The following is an 18,281-nucleotide window of genomic DNA, read 5'->3' on the forward strand; positions in this document are numbered from 1 at the left end:
TCAATGCGGGCCTGCTCCTCAGCGGCTGCACGCTCAATGCGGGCCTGCTCCTCAGCGGCTTCACGCGGCTGCACGGACGCAGATGGTGCCGCTGCTGCGACGGATTGGTGGTCGCCCTCATTCCGTTCCCCATCTACTGGCGGAGCTGTCGTCGAGGTAGCCATCTGCAACGACGCGGGGAGAGGTGCCGTGGGGTCTCGAGGCACGGCCTGTGCGTCGAACGGCTTAAACTGCGGCACGTACGGCTTCGGAGGGGCGGCGGCAGCAGCGGCGGTGATAGCGCTGTCGACATTCGAATGTCCAAGACCCGCGGACTTCGCCGTCGGCTCCGCCTCTGCTTGAAACGTGGCCGGTAGGGAACGGAGTAAGTCGTACCGCTCGTCCTTCAAAAGACGACCCCTCGCCGCCACGGCTGCCATCGGCTGCGTTGAGTCCCGCCATATCGCCTCCATCTGCCTCGCCAGGCGCGCCACGATGACGCCCTGTTCGGCGGACGTCTCCGACGGTGTAAGACGCGTTTGGATAATCCCCTGACACGTCAGCAGTCGTCTATTCACCGCTCGATCCCACCACTCGTAGCACGCCACGTAGTCGTCCGTGTGAGCGATTTGCTCCTCGATGCTGAGGTCGAGGAGGAAGCTCGCCTCGTCGAGCGCGCAGCGAGCGCGATCGGCGGTCTGCCGTACACCGTCGGCCAACAGGCTCAGAAGCTCCTCCGTGGACAGCACGGCCCGCTGCTCGGCAGAAAGAGTAAAAAGAGGGGGGACGCTTTCTTCCCTGAGCGGCACTGCCTCGTCGAAGGCCTCATGCAGCGCATGCGATGCCGTGCTGTTCACCCTACCCCAGAGCCGAAAAAGCTGCGCGGTGAGTCCGCTGACGGTCTCCTCGATGCGGCTCGCATTTGCCGCGCCGCTTGTGCCGCCGCCGCTGTTGCCGTTGCTCGATGCGGCTCCCGGCGGAGGCGCCACCACCTGCCGCACCGACTCCCGCACATCGCTCAGGAAACCCCACATATTTTTCTTTGGATAAGCTGTACTTCAGAAAAGAAACGAAAAGAAAAGAGAAAGAGAAGAAGATCTTCAACACCAACAGAGCCGCCGCGAACACCGCAACAGTTGGGAATGAATCTCGGAGAGAGAGAGAAACAGCGACAACTGTGCAATGCGACTTCGGGGTGATGACCTCCACAAAGGAAAGACTGCGTTTATATTTGAAAAGCAAAAAAGGGTTCAGCAGACTTGTGCACCATACCGCAGCCAATGCACGCACCGCTGTCGCTCCAGCTATGCTGACGATGACAGTGAAGCAGATAAAGAAAAAAAGGAACACACAAGATACTAAAGCGTTTCAGAAGAGAGCGAGAGAAAGAGGCCGAAGGGAGTAACTATGTTCTTTTACTGTTATTGCGCTGCAATGGAGCAGGTTCATCCAATGAGGTTGGCAAGTCAAGAAAACCAAAAAAGAAAGCGTTTCGAAGACGGCAGTCTCCGTGACTTCGGAAACTTCATCGTCATTTGCCACGACGGGGGGCAAACAGAAAAGAGGCACAATTGTGGAAGGCGCTTTTGGCTCAAGTGTAAACGCTTGTATAAGAAACACGTGTGCCTTCACGAGACGCGCCGCAGAAGCTTCAGAGTTGTTCTTGGTCGACCTTTGTTGCCGTCGATCGGACATCGATACTCCGTTTGAGTTCGTCTAACAGTGTGATAAACACACGCCTAAGCACCCGCACCACCGCCCACAACACACGCAAAAATGCTCCTCTTACAAAGAGCTACAACTGGACATCAACACGCAAACAACACCAAAAAAATATAGCGACGTGACTGTGAACAAAGAGAAGAAGAAGAGAGAAGAGAGAGCCGCGGGCACGGTTCTACGCAGGGTACATGTTATGCTTGTACCGCCCATCTGGCCTCTGCAAGGGGTGAATCTTGACGTCGCCATTCATCTGGGTGAACTTGCCGGTCGGGTATTTGCCGGACGGTTGCGCGAGTGCCACCGGCATCGCCGGACCACGCAGATGCGGCAGGGCGTAGTAGCGCTCCATCTCCCGCGTACGCAGAACTCCGCACTCGTGCTGCAGCGCACGGAAGGACTGCTGCGCGTTCTGCTCGACGATGTCCGCCGCCACCAGCTCCAGGTGTTGCAGCACGCCCAGCGGGATGGACTCCATGGCGGAGTGGTGCCACCAGTTATACAGCACGTCGCGCTTGGCGGCGACGTCGGCGATGCTGCGAAGGCCCGCCTCCTGCTCGATGCGCTCGAGGTAACTCTGCAGCTCTTCACGCGTCCAGCAACGAGAGGTGTACTGATAGATAAAGGGTGCCGTGTACGACATGGGGAAGTGCGACGGCGTCGCGTAGGCCTGCCCCACCTCGGCGTAGTAATTCCACTCCGGCATGCCCTCGTTGGCCGCCGCGTTCGCCGCGGAGACGGTGCGACGACACACGCCGTCTTGGTGGAAGCGAATAGGGTCGTCGGTCCAGCGGGCCCAGGGCCAGTGCTTGAAGTGCCCGCGGTGCCGCAGCCGATTGTGCCACTCCACGCCTGAGCGGGGGTCCCAGGTGTTGCCGTACTCCTCCGGCGTCTTGTTCGCCAGCGGGGAGCGGACGTGGGCGGTCTTTGGGGCGAGGTAGCGGGCCTTGCGACGGCGATGGGCGTACACCATGACGCGGTTCATGTACCCCTTGGCGGCGGACGCCAGGGTGGGGGTGGTGGTGTGGAGCATGGCTGCTGCGTGCTAAGGTGGATCGCAGTGCACACCGTCACCTCGTTGCGTTTTGCCGTTTCTTTTATCGTCCTTTGTGTGGAAAGGTGAAGGAGTGCACTTTGCTGCAATGCAGCAGAGAAAAGCGAGAAAGAAAAAAAAAAGAAGAGAGGAAAGAAAGCGCGTGACTCTGCTGAATTCATTCAACAACAAAAGATGCTTCGTTTGGCGTGCAGAAGGAAATCGATGCCAAAGAGTTGCATTCATAAATGCGACTCGCAGTCGCCTTCAATCGGCTCTTTCACCTCCGCGAATCCGTCAGAACACAAAAAGAACGCACGACAGAAAGAAAAAAGGACCTGCAAGAAATCAGCACCAAAGAGCACAGCAGCTGCCATCGACACGTGTGCGCCGCCACCTTCCTCGCAAACGTCGTCCACATGCTTCTACTGCTGCCTCTTTATCGAGTTCCTGCCGGTGTTGATTCTCCTTTCCTTTTTCCTCGGCTCAGCCTTTTTGCTGTTGTGCGTTGTCTCGGTCTCATGGCTTTATTCTTCCTTCTTCCTTGAAGATGCCACAACAGGGCACCTAGAGGTGGCACACGCCTCGTGCCCGCCGGGACAACGAGTCCGTATTACGCATTACGCAACGAAGCCAAGCGAAGACGAATCAACACAGACAACAGAAAGCCAAAATTTAAAGGACTTAAAAAAAAAAAATAGAGTGGTCCTTTTTAAAATCAACGGCGGCCACGAGTGCGGAGAAAGCAAAAAGTTAATTGCACATCATCAGCCTCCATTTTCCTTTTCCGGAAGAACCGAAAATGCAAACAATCTAGAACAAAAAAAAATAATAATTGATAGAAGAGGGTAGAGAAATGGGAAAACCCGAAGAAGGGCCGAGGAGGCGTTCAACGGAAGCGCTCCACAACAGCAAAAAAGCCCTCAAAGGAACATAAGAACAGCAAATAACAGCACAGCCTACCCAACCTTGATAAAAGGAAAGAAAAGGGATAACTTTCACAGGCCTCGTTCGCCTGCGCCTACCGGTGTATGTCAGAAACGTAAGCTACAGAGCACAGTACAAAAATAAAGAGAAACACACGCATGTGGACTGCAGAAATAAAAGAGAAGAGAGAAATTCAAAAAAAAAATAAGCTTTAAAAGGTAGATACTTGTTCCAATACAACTGCCGTAGGTGCTTACTTTAACATCATCTTTTTGGCAGTCGATTGATGACTTCTCGTTGTTGCATTTTGTTTTTTGATGTTTTTGTTTTGTTGATGCTGTGGCGTTGAAGTGAAAGCGCCGCCCTCTGTTCACCTTTAATTTTGCACATCAAAATACATCGATTGAGCAGCAAAAGCAGCATCTGGTCATCACTACCCACTACACATGGCATCGTCTTTTGGGGGGGCCAACATACTATACCTACATACTTCGCTCATGGAGACACCACCTCGATGCTGCCACATCCATGTCAGCCATGACGTTACCCGCATCCCTCGTTGCAACATCGCAGGTACGGCTCAGTGAAACACAGCAGAAGGATTTATCGCAACAAAGCCATGAAAACAGAAAAGGGGGACTTGCTCTTTACTACCTGTTGTATTAAGCAGATTATATATTTTTTATTATTATTACGCGCTACGGAGCTGAGCGATACAGTGAGTACTTTCTTGGTCCGCCAATGATCATTCCTTCTTCTGGTTTTTGCTTGCGTGCGCCGTGGCATCGAACGTCACGATCGGTAAGAATAAGCGAGGGGAGAGATCGGCAAGGGTGTTGCTCGGACACCCGCAAGCACGCGGCCATTACGCACAAGGACCTTTAACCGAACTTGTAAGCCAGAACAAAGGGGGAGCTAAAAGACGAACCAAACAAAACAAAAAAGAATCGCCAACCAAATGGCATATACACGTGCTTTCCATCCTGCAATCGTTAAAGTCAGTTTCCGCCACACGCGTACCAGCAACACAAAAAACGAGCGATTTCAGGATTTGGCGTTAGCACGCGGCTTACCCGAAGTGCGGTGTGGGCGTGTGGATGCAGAGCAAAGCAAACAAAATTGACTTAAACGTATGTGGACCTGCTAATTAGACGAAGAGGACGAAAAGAGAAAAAAAGAAAGAAAGGAAATCGTGGATAACAACACACACACACACACACACACACGAAGCACCAATTGTTTTTTAAAAGCTAAGCGGCGCCGCTCCATGCAATGGCGCCGCAGAACAACCAGCAACGCACCGCGGAATCACATAGATGCGGCGTTCTGTGAAACCAACATGAACAGGCAAAGAAAAAACACAGCAAAAACGAAAGCACAGGTGAAAAGGCAAACTGCGTAGTACAACACAATCTGGGGCACGTGTGGTGTACCGTGGACAGCAAAGCACTTAAGTGGAAAACAAAGCAAGACGAGACACCGCCAGTCGGGAAGCATGAGGAAGGGGAAGCAACGAATAAGCTGCAGAGGAGGGGCAGTTAAAAAAACAAAAAAAGGAGTCGCCAGCTCGCACGCTTGAGGAAGGCATGGGCGTCTGATTCAGTGAGTGTGAGCAACAGCTGCATTCAAAAGTAATGGTAATAAGAATAATAATCATAATCATAATGGCTAACCACAGCAAAGTGACGAACAGGCGCTTTGCGAATCGACGAGAGAAAAGAGCAGTAGTTTGGTAGTGAGGGAGAGAAAAGAGAAAACGGGAGCCATATTCAGCAAAAAAAAAAGAGAAAGAGAAAATACGAAGACAGCCTGTTGAGTACGTGTCGTTTTCTTATAACAAGCGAAAAAGACCGCTTCGGTTCATTGCCAACCGCAACTTTTTTCTTAATAAGTACGAACGTGGCTCCTCTTCGTAACTTCTCGCTTGCAGGTAGATTCGATTCACACACCCATTGCAGCGGTCAACAGGGTAACCGACGCCGCCATCGCTCGCTCTCTCCTTCGATGCGTTTGTTGTCCCTTCAACGCCGCCACCTCCCAGAACAAAAGATATTTTAAAAAAATGGTGTTCAGCTGCAATGTCTTCTTTTTCCAAAGCTCGTCTACGTTTTTGGCGCCGCCGTAGCCGCCCCTGTCGACTTCCCTACCGCAAATAACTCCCGCAAGATTATCTGGCACACGAACGAAATCATAAAGCCTGTGACGGCGTACGAGACGCTGCGCTTGTGGACTTCCCACAGCCACCAATGCCGGTGCGTACGCAGCGACCACACCTGCTGACTGATTAGGTAGCCATCCGGCTCCTCCACCGGCGCCGTCTCTCCTCGCACCGGGTTTGACACGACCGCCACCGCGGCTGCGCCGCTGCTATTGGTATTGGTGTTGCCGGTGGTACTGTCGTTACCCGACAGGTCGCCGAAGCTGCCGTCGCGCATAAACGAGAAGGAGTTGTTGGCAGTAAACGGAATGTAGCGTCGCGTGCCCTTTTCATTTCCCTGCGTTACCAAGCCGACCGCCCTCGCCACCGCCAGGTAGGCATTACGAAGCATTCGTGGCGCCTTCGACGCGTACGCGCCCGCCAGCGCCTTAAACATGACCTTTAGCAGCTTCTCTGCGATGATCGAAGAAAGCTCCTTGCACGCAAACACAAGCACCATGCAGATCACCCACTGTGTGAGGAAGCCCCAGGAGAAGAGGACGTCCCACAGGTGTTCCGGCTTCTGCCGCGCGGACAGGGTACCGTAGATGGTGTAGAACCACCAGAAGCCCAGGCAGGCCCCCGTCATGACACCGGTGAAGCGCATACTGTCCACGTAGCACGGACACGGGTCGTGCGGGGTGGCGTGGGCCATAGCGAGGAGGTGGAAGGTGATGTACAAGAGCAGGAAGGCCCACCACGGTGGGTGGCTCCAGCACAGCACGTAGGACTCCCACCGATCTAAGAACGCCACGTGAAAGAGGATGCTGAGGAAGGCGACCACCCAGCCGCCGATGAGGTCGCCAATCCAATGCATACCCAGGTAGACGCGCGAAAAGCTCACGTTGGCGAAGTAGTACACGGCGGCGAGCCAACAGAGGAAGGCGTGGTCCGGAAACAGCCGCAGCAGCTCGCAGTAGAGGAAGTATGAGAAGACGCCACTGTGGCTTGAGTGGGTGCTGGGGAAGCCGTACTCTCTGTCGTGCGTCTCGCGCTTGCCCCGCAGCTCCAGCGGTGGGCACGGCGGGCGCGGGCAGCACACCGAGTCCTTCAACGTGCCCGTCACGTACTGCCCCATGCAGAGCAGCGAGGCGATTTGGACGCCGTCGAGCGGGGTGCCGAGCCAGACCACTGTCGGGATGAAAAGCGTGAAGAACTCCGCCTCGCCGGTGAGGCTCCACAGCTGAAAGTAGCGCACGAGAAGGGGCTCGACGGGGCGAAAGATGTGCTGCATCTTCTCTATCCACCGCACCTGCTGCTCATTGCAGTAGCGGGAGATGTACCACTCACGAAACACCACCGGCCGCACCGGGCGACGCCACTGCACCAAGTTCTCGTGCGCCGCGAGCGAGACCGCCGTGACGGCATTCGAGACGGAGGCGATGGTGACGGTGGTCGACGGCACGGCTACAGCCTCGGGGCTGGGGGTCTGTCCGGTATTCTCCTTCAAGGTGGCCTGCGAGTCGTAATTGTTGTTGACCACCGCGGCGTGGTCGAGCTCCTCTTCGCGGCCCAGGTAGGCGGTCGCCCAGGGGCGGGAGGTCATGCTGGACGGAGGCGCCCCCGTAGAGCTCGAGTCACCGCCAGTCAGGTTCGAAATGCGCCGTTGATTGCTGACAGCGCTGTTCATCGCACTGGGCAAGGCGCTGTTCACCGCACTGGTCATCCCGCTGATCAACTCCCTCGAGGTGGAGAGCGACGGTGCGTCGAAGTACGGCATAGGACGGGGGAATACACTATGTGGCACCGTTATCGTCGCAAAAGAAGTGGTGGATCGAATGTACGGCATTAATGGGCTGCCAGTCTCGGACGTTGTCACGTGCATCATCAAAATGTTTTCCTTTTTTTCTTCTGAGTTCCTTTCTTCCATGAAAGGAGCTCACGACAGGAACGCCCACGACGCCCGGGGTCCCTCTGAGAACGGGAAGCGGAAAAGCCTTCGAAGGCTACACGTCACGGCGCCACGGCGACAACAACAAATAGATAAAAAGAAAAGAAGGAAATATCGGCAGCCTTAAGAAGGCTCAAACGCAGATGGGCGCCGTCGACGAGGAAGAGTAAAACGACAAAGAGGCCAAATTGAATGAAGTACGGAGTACGAATTCCTTTTGGAGGAGTAAAGAATTAATAATAAGGGCGATGGAAGCAAAGAAAGAGTAGAAAACTGAAGGACGAGGGAGAAAGAAAAACAGCAAATAAAACAAAAATGCTTTCAAGTCGAAGCGTAATTCGAAGCACCGCACAAAAACGCTGTCGACGCTGCACTTGCAAAGAACAGAAAAAGAGGGAGGCAGAAGAAAGTGGTGCAATCTATAACATAAAAGAAAAAAGAAGAGGGAGAAACGTGGATGCTAATACGCCTTCTCTAAACCAAATACTGTTGTGACGTGAACGGTGAGTCTCCAGCAAGAAACAATTTCGTCGTCTTCAAACGCTAAGTTCGTTAACAGCAAATTGAAACACGTAGAACGCGTGGATTAAAAGCAAAACATAAAAAAAAAACTCGCTTTGATCAAGTAACGTGACCACTTCCACAACACCAGCAACAGTAAAAGGGAAAAGGAAAAAAGGGAAAAAAGGGAGACCAAAAGCCGGCAAAGAATCTGGAGTTGAAAAAAAAAAAAAAATAAAGAGTGTAATGACTCCAGCTAGCAGAAATAGCGAAAAGAAAAGAATTCCTCAATCATGACAGAAATGAAAAGGGCATAAATCAAAATGCACTTCTCTCTTTCTTTTATTTGCCGTACGACCGTATGGCATACACGTATACTTGCTCTCCAGTTGGTTGAACCGAAGGAGAACGGGGAAAAAAACAGCAAAAAAAAAGAACTAGAGCTACAATGAGCAGAGCTCTATGTAATTCAAGTGACGTGGACGGCAAAGGTCCAGTTTACCTGTTCTATTAACGAATCAAGTGCACTCTCACTTTTACGTTTAGCAAAGACTCCTTTGGGGATATATATACAAGTTCCTTTTCCCGTCCTCCATGCCAGTTAGGATGGAATTAAAACCTCTCTTTCGGTGTTCGTTTCTCTTGTTTGGGTTTGTCGTGAAACTCTGCCACCAAAAGCGGGATGCGAACCGCAATGGCTTCCTCTCCGTTGACGAGTTCGTTGCACCTCTTTCCAAATTCAGAAATATACCTGGGAGCGTGCAGCACTCACCAAAGCTCACCAGCTCGCGGTGAAAGATGGTTCGAAGCCCGCTGAAATGGGAGGTTCCTTTGCTAATGAAAACACTGTTGATTTATATATATATATAAGATATCTACGCTGCCCGTGGAGAAGAGCACGCCTGTTGACGGTTCACTTGGAACAAAAATTTTCATACACAGTTAAGTTGTACAGTAATGTCGAAACTCGCCAGAGAAGAAAAAAAGGAAAAAAGGAAAAAGCACCCGCAGAAGATAGTGAAGTAACGCAACGGCAAGACACAAAGTAAAGTGAAGATCGCAGTAGTGCTTGAAAGAGTTAATCCCACACACCCACACACACACACCGGCAAAAAAAAAGATATTGCAATCCACAGAAAACACTTGTGCTGTTTAGGGAGAGGCTGTATATTCCACAGGAAACAAAAGCCGCAGAAACCCGCCTTCTCTTTTTCTCTTACATAATTTCCTTTAAAAAAAACCTTCGTACCGACGTGTTGTTTTCCTTTCTTTATATACGTTCGTAACCGACAAGGCGTGCATGTCGCGAGTAGCGTGTTGCCATCGACGAGTCGGTTTAGGAAACAAAAGCATTTACGAAAAAGTGAAAGAAAGAATCCGAGAGAAGAGGCGGGAAGGGAAACAAGAAAGTTGGAAACCACGCAGAACGCCCGTTGAGCAGTTTCCTTCACATAAGAGCGCTGTTCACATCGGAAATGCGTGCATTGCTCAGCCAAAGCTGTAATCTGATGTCCGTAGCTGAGTGGGTCGTAAACGGGAGCCGCACGCTCTTTTCAGCCTACCCGAATAAGAATATGCAGTACTAGTTAAACAGGTTTTTTTCTTAATTCGGTGATTTCAAAATTCGGATGAGACAGCAGCGGGAAGACAAAGGGCAGAAGGGTATCACCAATGAAAGACAAACAAAAAAAGAAAAAGAAACGGTAGTACTGTGTCGAAAGTGGTAGCGAAAACACAAAGGGAACCACAGTATAAAGTCAAGCAGAAGAAACTAAGCAGAGGTCACGAATCACAACACGGTCTTTCCTGTGCAGCATCACGCGTCCACGTCCACACCGTTCGTCGAGGCCTCGAGTTTCCACTAATGCAGACTCGCGAACCACAAACCGAAAGGCCTGCTGAGGCGGCGATACGTGTTGTATCGCTTCCCTGTTGCTCTGTAGAGCTCGTCGCGGCTGCATCCGGCGGGAAAAGGGCAGCATTGGGGTGTGGTGGTGGTGGTGGATTGCACACGTCGTCTGTGCGGGGATCGGCTGCAGATTGTCTCGGAGGGTTTAAAAGTGAGTTACTCCGGCCTGAGTCAGCTGCATTGGTGGCTGTCTTCGACGGGGTGGCGGTGGTGAGCTGAATGGTGCGCCGACGCTTCGCACCCAGTGCGGCCGCTTCCGCCAGAAGGGTGGAGGAGCGAGAAGCCACACGGACAGTAAACTTTCTCGCACCGGCATTCACACCCGATGCAATGGGTATCGGCCCGAAACCGCCGCGACTGTCCGACGTCCTTCTGGTTGCACTGGGGCAGGAAGACTCCCCACGATTAAAGCATGGCGTAAGCCGGTTGGCGTTTGCGGCCGGAACTGGCGTGACACGATGGAACGACCCCGTCGGTGCGAACTCGATGTGCTTCTTGATTGTCAGGGTAGGCGGCGCAGAAGTGGACGGTAAGGATGGGGTGCAATTGGGCCCCGCTGCCGAGGCAGAGCAAAGAGCGTCATCGCTGCCGTTTCTCGCGCATGGATCGTCAGCGGCGGATGTTGGCAGTGGAATTGATCCTTCTTTCAACGCTTCCTGCGACGACTGCCGGGGCTGCTCCTCAGGCAACTCCACAGCAGCACCTCCGCTATTTTGCGTCGTGGAGCTGACGCAGGAAGCGTGCGAGGTCGCAGCGGCGTGTAAGCAATCCGTAAGCTTCGCACGCAACGACGACATGAGAGCGTGAATAGCCGCGCCTGAATACATCGACGTGCATTTTCCGCTGCACACAGCACTTGTAAACGCGTACGTGGGGGCCATGAAAGAGCTTGAGCCTGCCGGGCCGTCACCAGTCTCTTCGATGCGATGCTCTTTCCTTGAAGAAAAATCTGCTGCACTACCACCGTTGCTCTCTTGAATGTCGTTGACGTGTTGTGCACCGGAGGAGTTGGCAATTCCATCGAGAGCCCTGCGACGGCATGTCTGCAAGAGCTCTTCTTGCTCCGCATGCAGTGCGCTCACGGCACTCTGAGCTGCGCACACAGCTCCTTCTTCCTGAGCTTTCAGACGGCGTGCGGTTAACCGGAGAGCCGCTAACTGCTGTGAGACATCCTGCCGCTTACGACGCTCCGCCAACACGGTGTCGTGGTGTTCTTGAATTGCTTCCTTCAAACCCTCACTGCGCCGCTGAATGGCTCGCAATTCTAGTTGAGTGCACTGCTGTTCGCGTTGAAGCGTGCAGACGAGTTCGTACAGCTCCTCCGCGGTGCTGGGCAGGGCTGCCATCCTGTGAACATCATTTCTTTCGTTTTTTTAAAGCGATGGCACAGTTTTGTTTGTTTGTTTGTCTGTTTACACTGTTCAATGCACGCAACAACGAAGCAGATTCTCTGGGTTTACTTGGTGGGATTACAACTCAGCAGCGTCTCTTTTTCCCCTTTTCGTCCTCATCACAGGAGTGGTTAACGGTGTTTGGCTTCAACAACATTAATTATTATTATTTGGAGTCGTCACGCATGTGGATCAAAAAAGAAAACGAAACATCAAAGAAAAGAAAGAGGTGTGTCGGTTGTGAGAAGAAGGTTCACAACGTCGCACAAGAACAGAAGATGTGCAAGAGATCGCAAAAAAAAAACCAACCTTTGAAGAAATAGTGAGCAGACGGTTTGTGTAACGGACATGAATTCGCCTCTTTGCGTAACGCGGAGTAATGCCTCGCCTACAAAACCTCAAAAGCCACTACAGAGATATATTTGGGAATACTATTGAGCTTGTTTTTTTTTTTTCAAAGGTATAGTTTCACGTCTATTCTATTAATCGCAAGATGCGGCTTCGAGCAACAGCAAGGCCGCCTCCTGACACACCAATGCTTCGCGGAACAGCTCCTTCATCTTCGCACCGGCACCAGCGACGTACTCGTATTCAATCGGATCGCCATCCCCTGTCGGCGCTCGCAGGCCATCGACTTTGCCATCAGCGGTTGCCTTCGCTTTTTTGGGCAAGCCGTGTTTCTGCAACGCGTGCAAAAGGGCTTCTGCCCTTTCGCCTGTGATGTCGCCGCAAATGTTCATCACCGCTGCCACATCCACCCACGCTTTGTCGGCCGTTGGGCTCCCCATTTCGGTCTCCGAGAGCGCAGAAACGAGGGCGGGAGAAGGGGAGGAAAATGTTGGCCGAGTTGGTGAGAAGCCTTCGCCGCGACCCCGCGCACTCGTACTGCCCATTATCGCCCTCACCGCTGGTGGATTCCTCGACCAGATAGCACGCCGATGGAGCTTTCGTGTGAGCACGTAACAAAAGGACGTCAGCAGTTGGGCATCCTCGTGCACACTCGCTGGGCAGGAGCCCAGCACACCATCGTTGTCCGCCACACTGGAGAGCGAACCATCTAGAGAATCCGTGTCTTCGTCTTGTCTGTTTCCTGCGCTGTCGCTTGACGCCTCGGGGAGCTCCACAGGCGTTAGGTGAAGGATCGACCAGCAGGGCAGCACGGTGACTGCGGCAGACTGCTGCGTGCGTCGGTCGTGCTCTCCGGTGGATGGTGTCTTGATAGAAAGCCGCAAGGTAAGCGTTGGGTCCTCCATGAAGGCTAGCTCACCTCCTTCGCCGTCCCGCATGCCTTCGACGCCTCGCCACTCATCCGGCAGGATGGCGGACGGACACTGCGGCTGCTGCAGACAGAGCCGCGTAAACGAAATACCAAAGCGAGGACTGACAGAAGAAAGCGAAGAAGGGGTGGTGCCTCCTTGCACTAAATCATGCCCCACGCCGTTGCTGCTTGATGCCATTGGTGTACTTCGCCGCGTTGGAAGGGGCGGCTTAGCGCTTTTGCCGTTGATGCAAGGTACAACGTTTTGCTGAAGATAAAAGAAGGAGTGCAGACCCAACTCGTGCATTCGGCGCAGCGCACCCAACTCGTTGCGTGTGACCAACGCAGCTACGCAGCACAGCATGCACTCAAGCGGCAGCTCGAGCATGGCGGCGGCGGCGCGTGACGCATCGGAGTGCTGATTCTTTTCTACAGACTTGTGCGTTGACGATGCCGTGGTGTTCGGACCCTCAAGGCGCTGAATGTGCACGCCCGTCCGCCGCAGCGACTCCGTCGTGTAGGCGCTGCTGTCCAACAGAGATCCCGCCCTGTTGCGGCTGCTGCGTCTTCGCAGCGGGAGGCAGGCGAATAACTTGTGCAGACCGCTGCGCGACTTAGTACGGATGGCCGCGGCCGGTGGTTCCGCAGCACGACTCAGCGCCGCTTCGGAGGGACTGGGAAGCGGCGTCTGCTGCTGTGGTTGTTGTTGTGGTAGTGGTGGTAGTTGCGCTTGAGCTTCAGGTGACAGGTGCGAAGCATCTTTTTTTAACGACTGTGCTTCGCCGTGCAGGAGACGATGGAGTTCGCCCATCACCGTTTCCTTCACCCCCGTGTTGGCTGCGCACAGGAGTGCAGACGAATGAGTGCCATCGTTGAAGTGAAGACTGCCCAACGCTTCCTCCACAGCGGTGGCTACAAAAAGGGCGTCATGGAAGGCAGGTGTGTAGGGCGCCGTGCTGTGCGCGCATGCGTGCACAAGAGAGTCCATCAATGATGAGCGGAGCAGCGGCAGCAGCGGCGTATTGCCCTGTCGTCCGGCGGAGTCGCGCTCGTCTGCGATAGTCACAGTACGCTCAAGAAGCTGCTGCACTCCTTCGAAAGAGAGGGCGGTGGCTACGGCAGGGGACACCTCCTCCTCGCCGTTGAAGGAAACGCGAGGAAAACACACGCAGATGGCTAAGGCATCGCCGACGGTGAGCAGCAGAACATCCACAATAGAAGCCGTCGGCGACGGCTGCTGTGTCGTTCGTATCGCTTCACCTACGCGCATCGGCCACGAAGTCCAGCGAAGGAGGTCTGCGCAGCGACGGCGTCCATTTCCACAAGCAGTATCATGACAAGGTGGTGGTGGCGTGAAGCGGGTCAGGCGATCGATGGCAGCAGCGGAGAGCAGCATATACTCTTCGTGACCAAGAGCACGCCGAAAAGAAGCAGACGCGATGAGAAGACCGGAGGGGGAGTAGGCAGCCAACATGGGCGCTAGGGAAGAGCTCGGGTCAGATAGTGCTTCCGTGTCCCACGTGCCTTTCAACAAGATGCGCTCCATCTGCGCCGCATCTGTCGGCGTCAACGGTTGATGGACAAGTAGGCGTAGAAAGATGAGAAGAAGCAGGTGGCCGCTTTCCTCTGCGGATTGTGCGGCAGCAGCCCACGTGGGGTTTCGTTCCAACGCTTTGCTGGGTCGACGGCGCAAGGGAGACGTGCAGCTCAGCTGCAACTCCGTCAGCGCGGATGTGTGCTTCCGCGAAGCGTTGCCCACACGCCGAGCAAGCGAGTGGAGAAGCGTATCGGCAAGCATTGGGGTGGATGAATTTGCTGCTGATGATGATGCGGTGGTGGTGGTCGGACTCCCGCTTGCAATGTCAGAGGCGCCAACCGCAGCGGCGGCTGTTTTATGTCCTTCAGGAACTTCCACAGCGCACACGTGCGAAGTCAGGACGCTGAGCGGCACAACGTTGTTCTCTACAAAGAAGAGCAGCGATCGACGACGCACAGCGGCGGCGAAGGAGAGGGGTTGAGACGGTGCAGCCTTCCTTGTCTCCGCCCTTTGCGGACCTTCACTTTGAATTTTGGCGGCCACCGTCAACGAGTTGGGAGGGAGAAGCTGCAACGGGGATGCGCTTTCTTGCTTCAACGACGGTGCACACCCGACCTGTGTGAGGCGTCGCAGGAAGCGTTGATTTGATGCTTTTGCATTTCCTTTCGGGATCGCGTCACCGTCGGGGAGCTGTGCGCGTGCTTGCCGCAGCACCGTCGACACATGCGACCCTCCGTCATCCTCTACCACAACAGATGCCCTTGATGCGGCCTCTGCCGTGAGGGGGAGCGGGCTGCGTGTGCAGAGCGCATCCAGCAGTATCGCAACACCGCGATCATTCGTGGTGGTCAGAAGAGCGAATACTCTCTCCAGAAGTCGCTGCAGCCCTCCTGAAGCGCTACTCGCCTGTTCGGAAGATTGGGCGGTACCACGGGTTTCATCCTCCGACTCTTCTTGCTCACCACCCACGATCACCGTTGTAATCCCAAAGTGGCCGCCCAAGTCCCGCTGACCCGCCACAACCGTCACTCGGACTCCATCGTCGTGATTCCTTTCAGAATCAAGGCCGCCGTTTATCTCCATCAAATCGACAGTTTGCAGCTCTCGTAGGTTCAACGGGGGCTGGAAGAGTTGCGCCGCTCCGCTGAAGTTGGGAAGCGGTCTGCCATGCGACGGAGCGGCGTAGCGGCTGCCGTTGCTGCACTCCACTTGCACCCACGACATCTCTCCCACCTTTTCTAAAATGAATCAATTGTATGTTTTATTTTCTGTTGCTTGGCTGTGAGTATTTATGAACGTTAAAAAAAAGGATCGGTGTGAATCTATGTGACTTGTCGTGCTTTGGCGCAAGGGAAAAGAAAAGGTGCCTAGCAACGCACTCTATGTGGAACGCAGTGGAACTGCCGCCTCAGTTTTGTAGGTCCAGCGAAAAGCAGAGGCTTCTGGATGCACGGTCGATCGATGCATCATACGGCTGCTGCTGCGTAGAATAAAACGGGGCGAGGAAACAGGAAAGGTGTCCACGAAAAAGAATTAAATGATTGAGTCGTTGTTCCCCTTCTTTCCAGCCCCCGACGGCTATTAAAAAGCCTTCCTTCTCCATCTCCCTCCATCATTCAATGCAAAAAAAGATTTCTGATTTTACAGCTCTCTTTTTCTTTTTGAAGTCGCGTCAGATCAAGTAAATCATCAGACAGGCCCCACGACGCTTTCTCCGTACTTTGTGGCTCATTCCTCTAATCACTGTCACACGCCTCGCCACCGTCACGTCCGCTTGCCAGCGAGTGAGTCATGGCTTAAAGCCGTGTATTTATAGGAGCCAGTGAAAGAAGAAAAAAGGCTTTTTCTATATCAGGTTTGATGCTGTTTGATAAGACCGTGGGGGGGGGGGGGGGGGGGCGTGTCTAACAATGCGTGGCCGGGAAAGTCCGTCTGTATTTCCAATACAACAACCGAGCGAAGCGACAATTTGGAGGGCATCTTTTGCTCCAGTTGGAAAGTCAGTAAAGAAACAAAAATAGAGATTTGTTGTTTTCTTCTTTGAACCGTCTTTGGCATTTAGTAAATGTATGGAAACAGACGGTACGGCACGGCCTTGCAAAACGCCTTCCAATCCTCCTCGCCGTACTTCTCCGTCATCTGCTGCTCATCCCGCAGCTGCCGGTGCATGAGCAATATGCCGAAGTAAATCGGATGGAAGTACGGCAGCACCGCCGCCGTACCGCTGAAGGAGGCCCAGCCCACCGCCATGAGCCAGTCGCCGACGTAGTTCGGGTGTCGGCACATCCCCCAGTACCCCGACACGATGAGGGACTTGCCTTTGGAGGTCTTCATCACCTTCAGATGGCGCACACGCGGGTCCTGCGGGTTGGTGCGGAAGCGGTCCTTCTCCGTGTTGGCACCACGGAATATCGAGTACCCCGCCAGGGCGAGCAGGGAGCACAGGCCGAGGTGCACAGGAGTGAGGCGAGCCGGGTGGTGAACCAGGTACTTTGTCTGCAGGGTGTAGGTGAAGGGCACCCAGGCGAGGTCGCCAAAGCACAGCATAAATCCAAAGCCGTCCGTGACGATGTCCATCATGGTCAGGTTGCCCGCCTCCAGCACCAGACCGTCCAGCACATAAAACGACTCGAAAAGGGCAATCAGAACGATGCTCGGCGTCACGGTGCCGATCTCCATCGACTTCACCACGAAGGCCCAGTTCAAAATACTCCACCCAATCAAGCCAGGGCGCAGTTCACACATCAGCTTCCAGTCCAGCGGGCCGGTGCGCGGGTTCAGCTCGCGGCCGACCCAGAAATCGTACAGCGTGTTGCCGCTGTTGCCGCCGAGTGCGGTCAGAACGTCGCGGCTGCGGTACGAGGCCACGTAGAGCACCACCGACATGGCGAAGGAAATCACAATCGCGCCGATCATGAGGGGATGATACAGATCGGCCAGCACCGCAAGGTTAATGGTGGAGGTGTAGTGCAGAAGGAAGATCAGCGCGTGCGAGAGCACGAAGGCGTGCATCGCGTTCATGCGGTAGGCGAGACGCTGGCCGTTGCGCAGCTCCCCACCGTGAACCAGCTTGCCAATGGGCAAGATAGAGAAAATGGCGTGGGCGGCCAGCCAGGCGAGTTCGAGGCCGATGGCTGTCGGGACCTGCGGAAGGGCGGCCTGCACCACCTCCTGCATGAGCAGGGGAAGACGCCACGCACGCATCACGCTGCACTCCTCGCCGGCGCACAGGCAGTTGAGAGCCACGACGAGGGCTGGCAAGAAAGCCACCATAAAAAGACTCCCCACCGGCCCGCCCCACTCGTATGACTTTGTACGAGGCTGGAGAGAGTTAGCGCCGTTAGGTGACGATGTGCTACGCTTCGCCATGATGTTTTTCTTTTTCTTTTATGTTGAGCACGGAATTGACGCTTGACGGGCAGATCGATCGGGAAAGGAAAATAATAAAAGTAGCAAAAGGAAATACGAAACCAACGCACAGCGAAAACAGAAAGAATTAATGGTAGTAAATGCTTTGACAGATATTTGATGCAGAATACGATGTGCACGAGGCAGATCTTTGTTTCGATTTTGTTGTTATTATCGCCGATGACGATTTTGGCGTTAGTACGGATAAATGGAAGTGGAGACGGGGACAAATGGAGGCAGGAATAGGAAAAAGAGAGCCGGCATTCTGAAGAAGAGGAAACAATAAACAGAGACATGCTCCACTACATACTTTCTTTTGGTGAGGGCTGGGACGGTATTGTGCAGCGCAGTTTGAACTTACATGCCTCAACCTTTTTTCTCTGTCTCACACACATGCACACAAACATTTTGAACAGTTCGTTGCCCGTGATTCGATTCATCTTTTCTCTTGTGACATAGATGTCGCAGAGGTTTGTATGCGTCCAGGTACCTCATAGAAGGCCATCGCAAAGATGCAACTCTTTTATTTTC

General features: G+C 53.8%; 6 protein-coding genes across 8 annotated transcripts; all 6 read right to left on the bottom strand.

Moving 5' to 3' along the window:
* ABB37_01290 (Membrane associated protein-like protein) lies at positions 1-1,338 on the bottom strand (the record flags this gene model as incomplete). Its single annotated transcript, XM_015797729.1, has 1 exon — positions 1-1,338. A coding segment is annotated over exon 1 (1,013 nt), but the record flags the coding sequence as incomplete, so codon positions are not given.
* Positions 1,339-1,876: 538 nt separating this feature from the next.
* On the bottom strand, positions 1,877-2,836 carry ABB37_01291 (putative mitochondrial hypothetical protein; the record flags this gene model as incomplete). Of its 2 annotated transcripts, none has more annotated exons than XM_015797731.1 (1): positions 1,877-2,836. In XM_015797731.1, the coding sequence occupies exon 1, from the start codon at positions 2,729-2,731 to the stop codon at positions 1,877-1,879; it is 855 nt and encodes a 284-aa protein (XP_015663251.1). In that variant the 5' UTR covers positions 2,732-2,836. The 2 variants fall into 2 exon arrangements, with proteins under 2 accessions (XP_015663251.1, XP_015663250.1); XM_015797730.1 differs by having other exon boundaries at positions 1,877-2,831.
* A 2,924-nt stretch (positions 2,837-5,760) lies between these two features.
* Positions 5,761-7,575, bottom strand: ABB37_01292 (putative sphingosine-1-phosphate phosphatase; the record flags this gene model as incomplete). The annotated part of the gene is made up of 1 exon (XM_015797732.1): positions 5,761-7,575. The coding sequence occupies one exon, from the start codon at positions 7,573-7,575 to the stop codon at positions 5,761-5,763; it is 1,815 nt and encodes a 604-aa protein (XP_015663252.1).
* Positions 7,576-10,029: 2,454 nt separating this feature from the next.
* ABB37_01293 (hypothetical protein) lies at positions 10,030-11,693 on the bottom strand (the record flags this gene model as incomplete). The annotated part of the gene is made up of 1 exon (XM_015797733.1): positions 10,030-11,693. The coding sequence occupies exon 1, from the start codon at positions 11,500-11,502 to the stop codon at positions 10,030-10,032; it is 1,473 nt and encodes a 490-aa protein (XP_015663253.1). The 5' UTR covers positions 11,503-11,693.
* Positions 11,694-12,029: 336 nt separating this feature from the next.
* On the bottom strand, positions 12,030-15,820 carry ABB37_01294 (hypothetical protein; the record flags this gene model as incomplete). Its single annotated transcript, XM_015797734.1, has 1 exon — positions 12,030-15,820. Exon 1 carries the CDS (start codon positions 15,564-15,566, stop codon positions 12,030-12,032), a length of 3,537 nt encoding a protein of 1,178 aa, XP_015663254.1. The 5' UTR covers positions 15,567-15,820.
* A 580-nt stretch (positions 15,821-16,400) lies between these two features.
* On the bottom strand, positions 16,401-17,900 carry ABB37_01295 (putative mitochondrial C-14 sterol reductase; the record flags this gene model as incomplete). 2 transcript variants are annotated; one of them, XM_015797736.1, is made up of 1 exon in its annotated part: positions 16,401-17,900. In XM_015797736.1, exon 1 carries the CDS (start codon positions 17,709-17,711, stop codon positions 16,401-16,403), a length of 1,311 nt encoding a protein of 436 aa, XP_015663256.1. In that variant the 5' UTR covers positions 17,712-17,900. The 2 variants fall into 2 exon arrangements, with proteins under 2 accessions (XP_015663256.1, XP_015663255.1); XM_015797735.1 differs by having other exon boundaries at positions 16,401-17,855.
* Positions 17,901-18,281: the final 381 nt, after the last annotated feature.

The sequence above is a fragment of the Leptomonas pyrrhocoris genome (genome assembly GCF_001293395.1).
Source record: "Leptomonas pyrrhocoris isolate H10 chromosome Unknown, whole genome shotgun sequence".
In the NCBI taxonomy this organism is placed as follows: Eukaryota; Euglenozoa; class Kinetoplastea; order Trypanosomatida; family Trypanosomatidae; genus Leptomonas; species Leptomonas pyrrhocoris.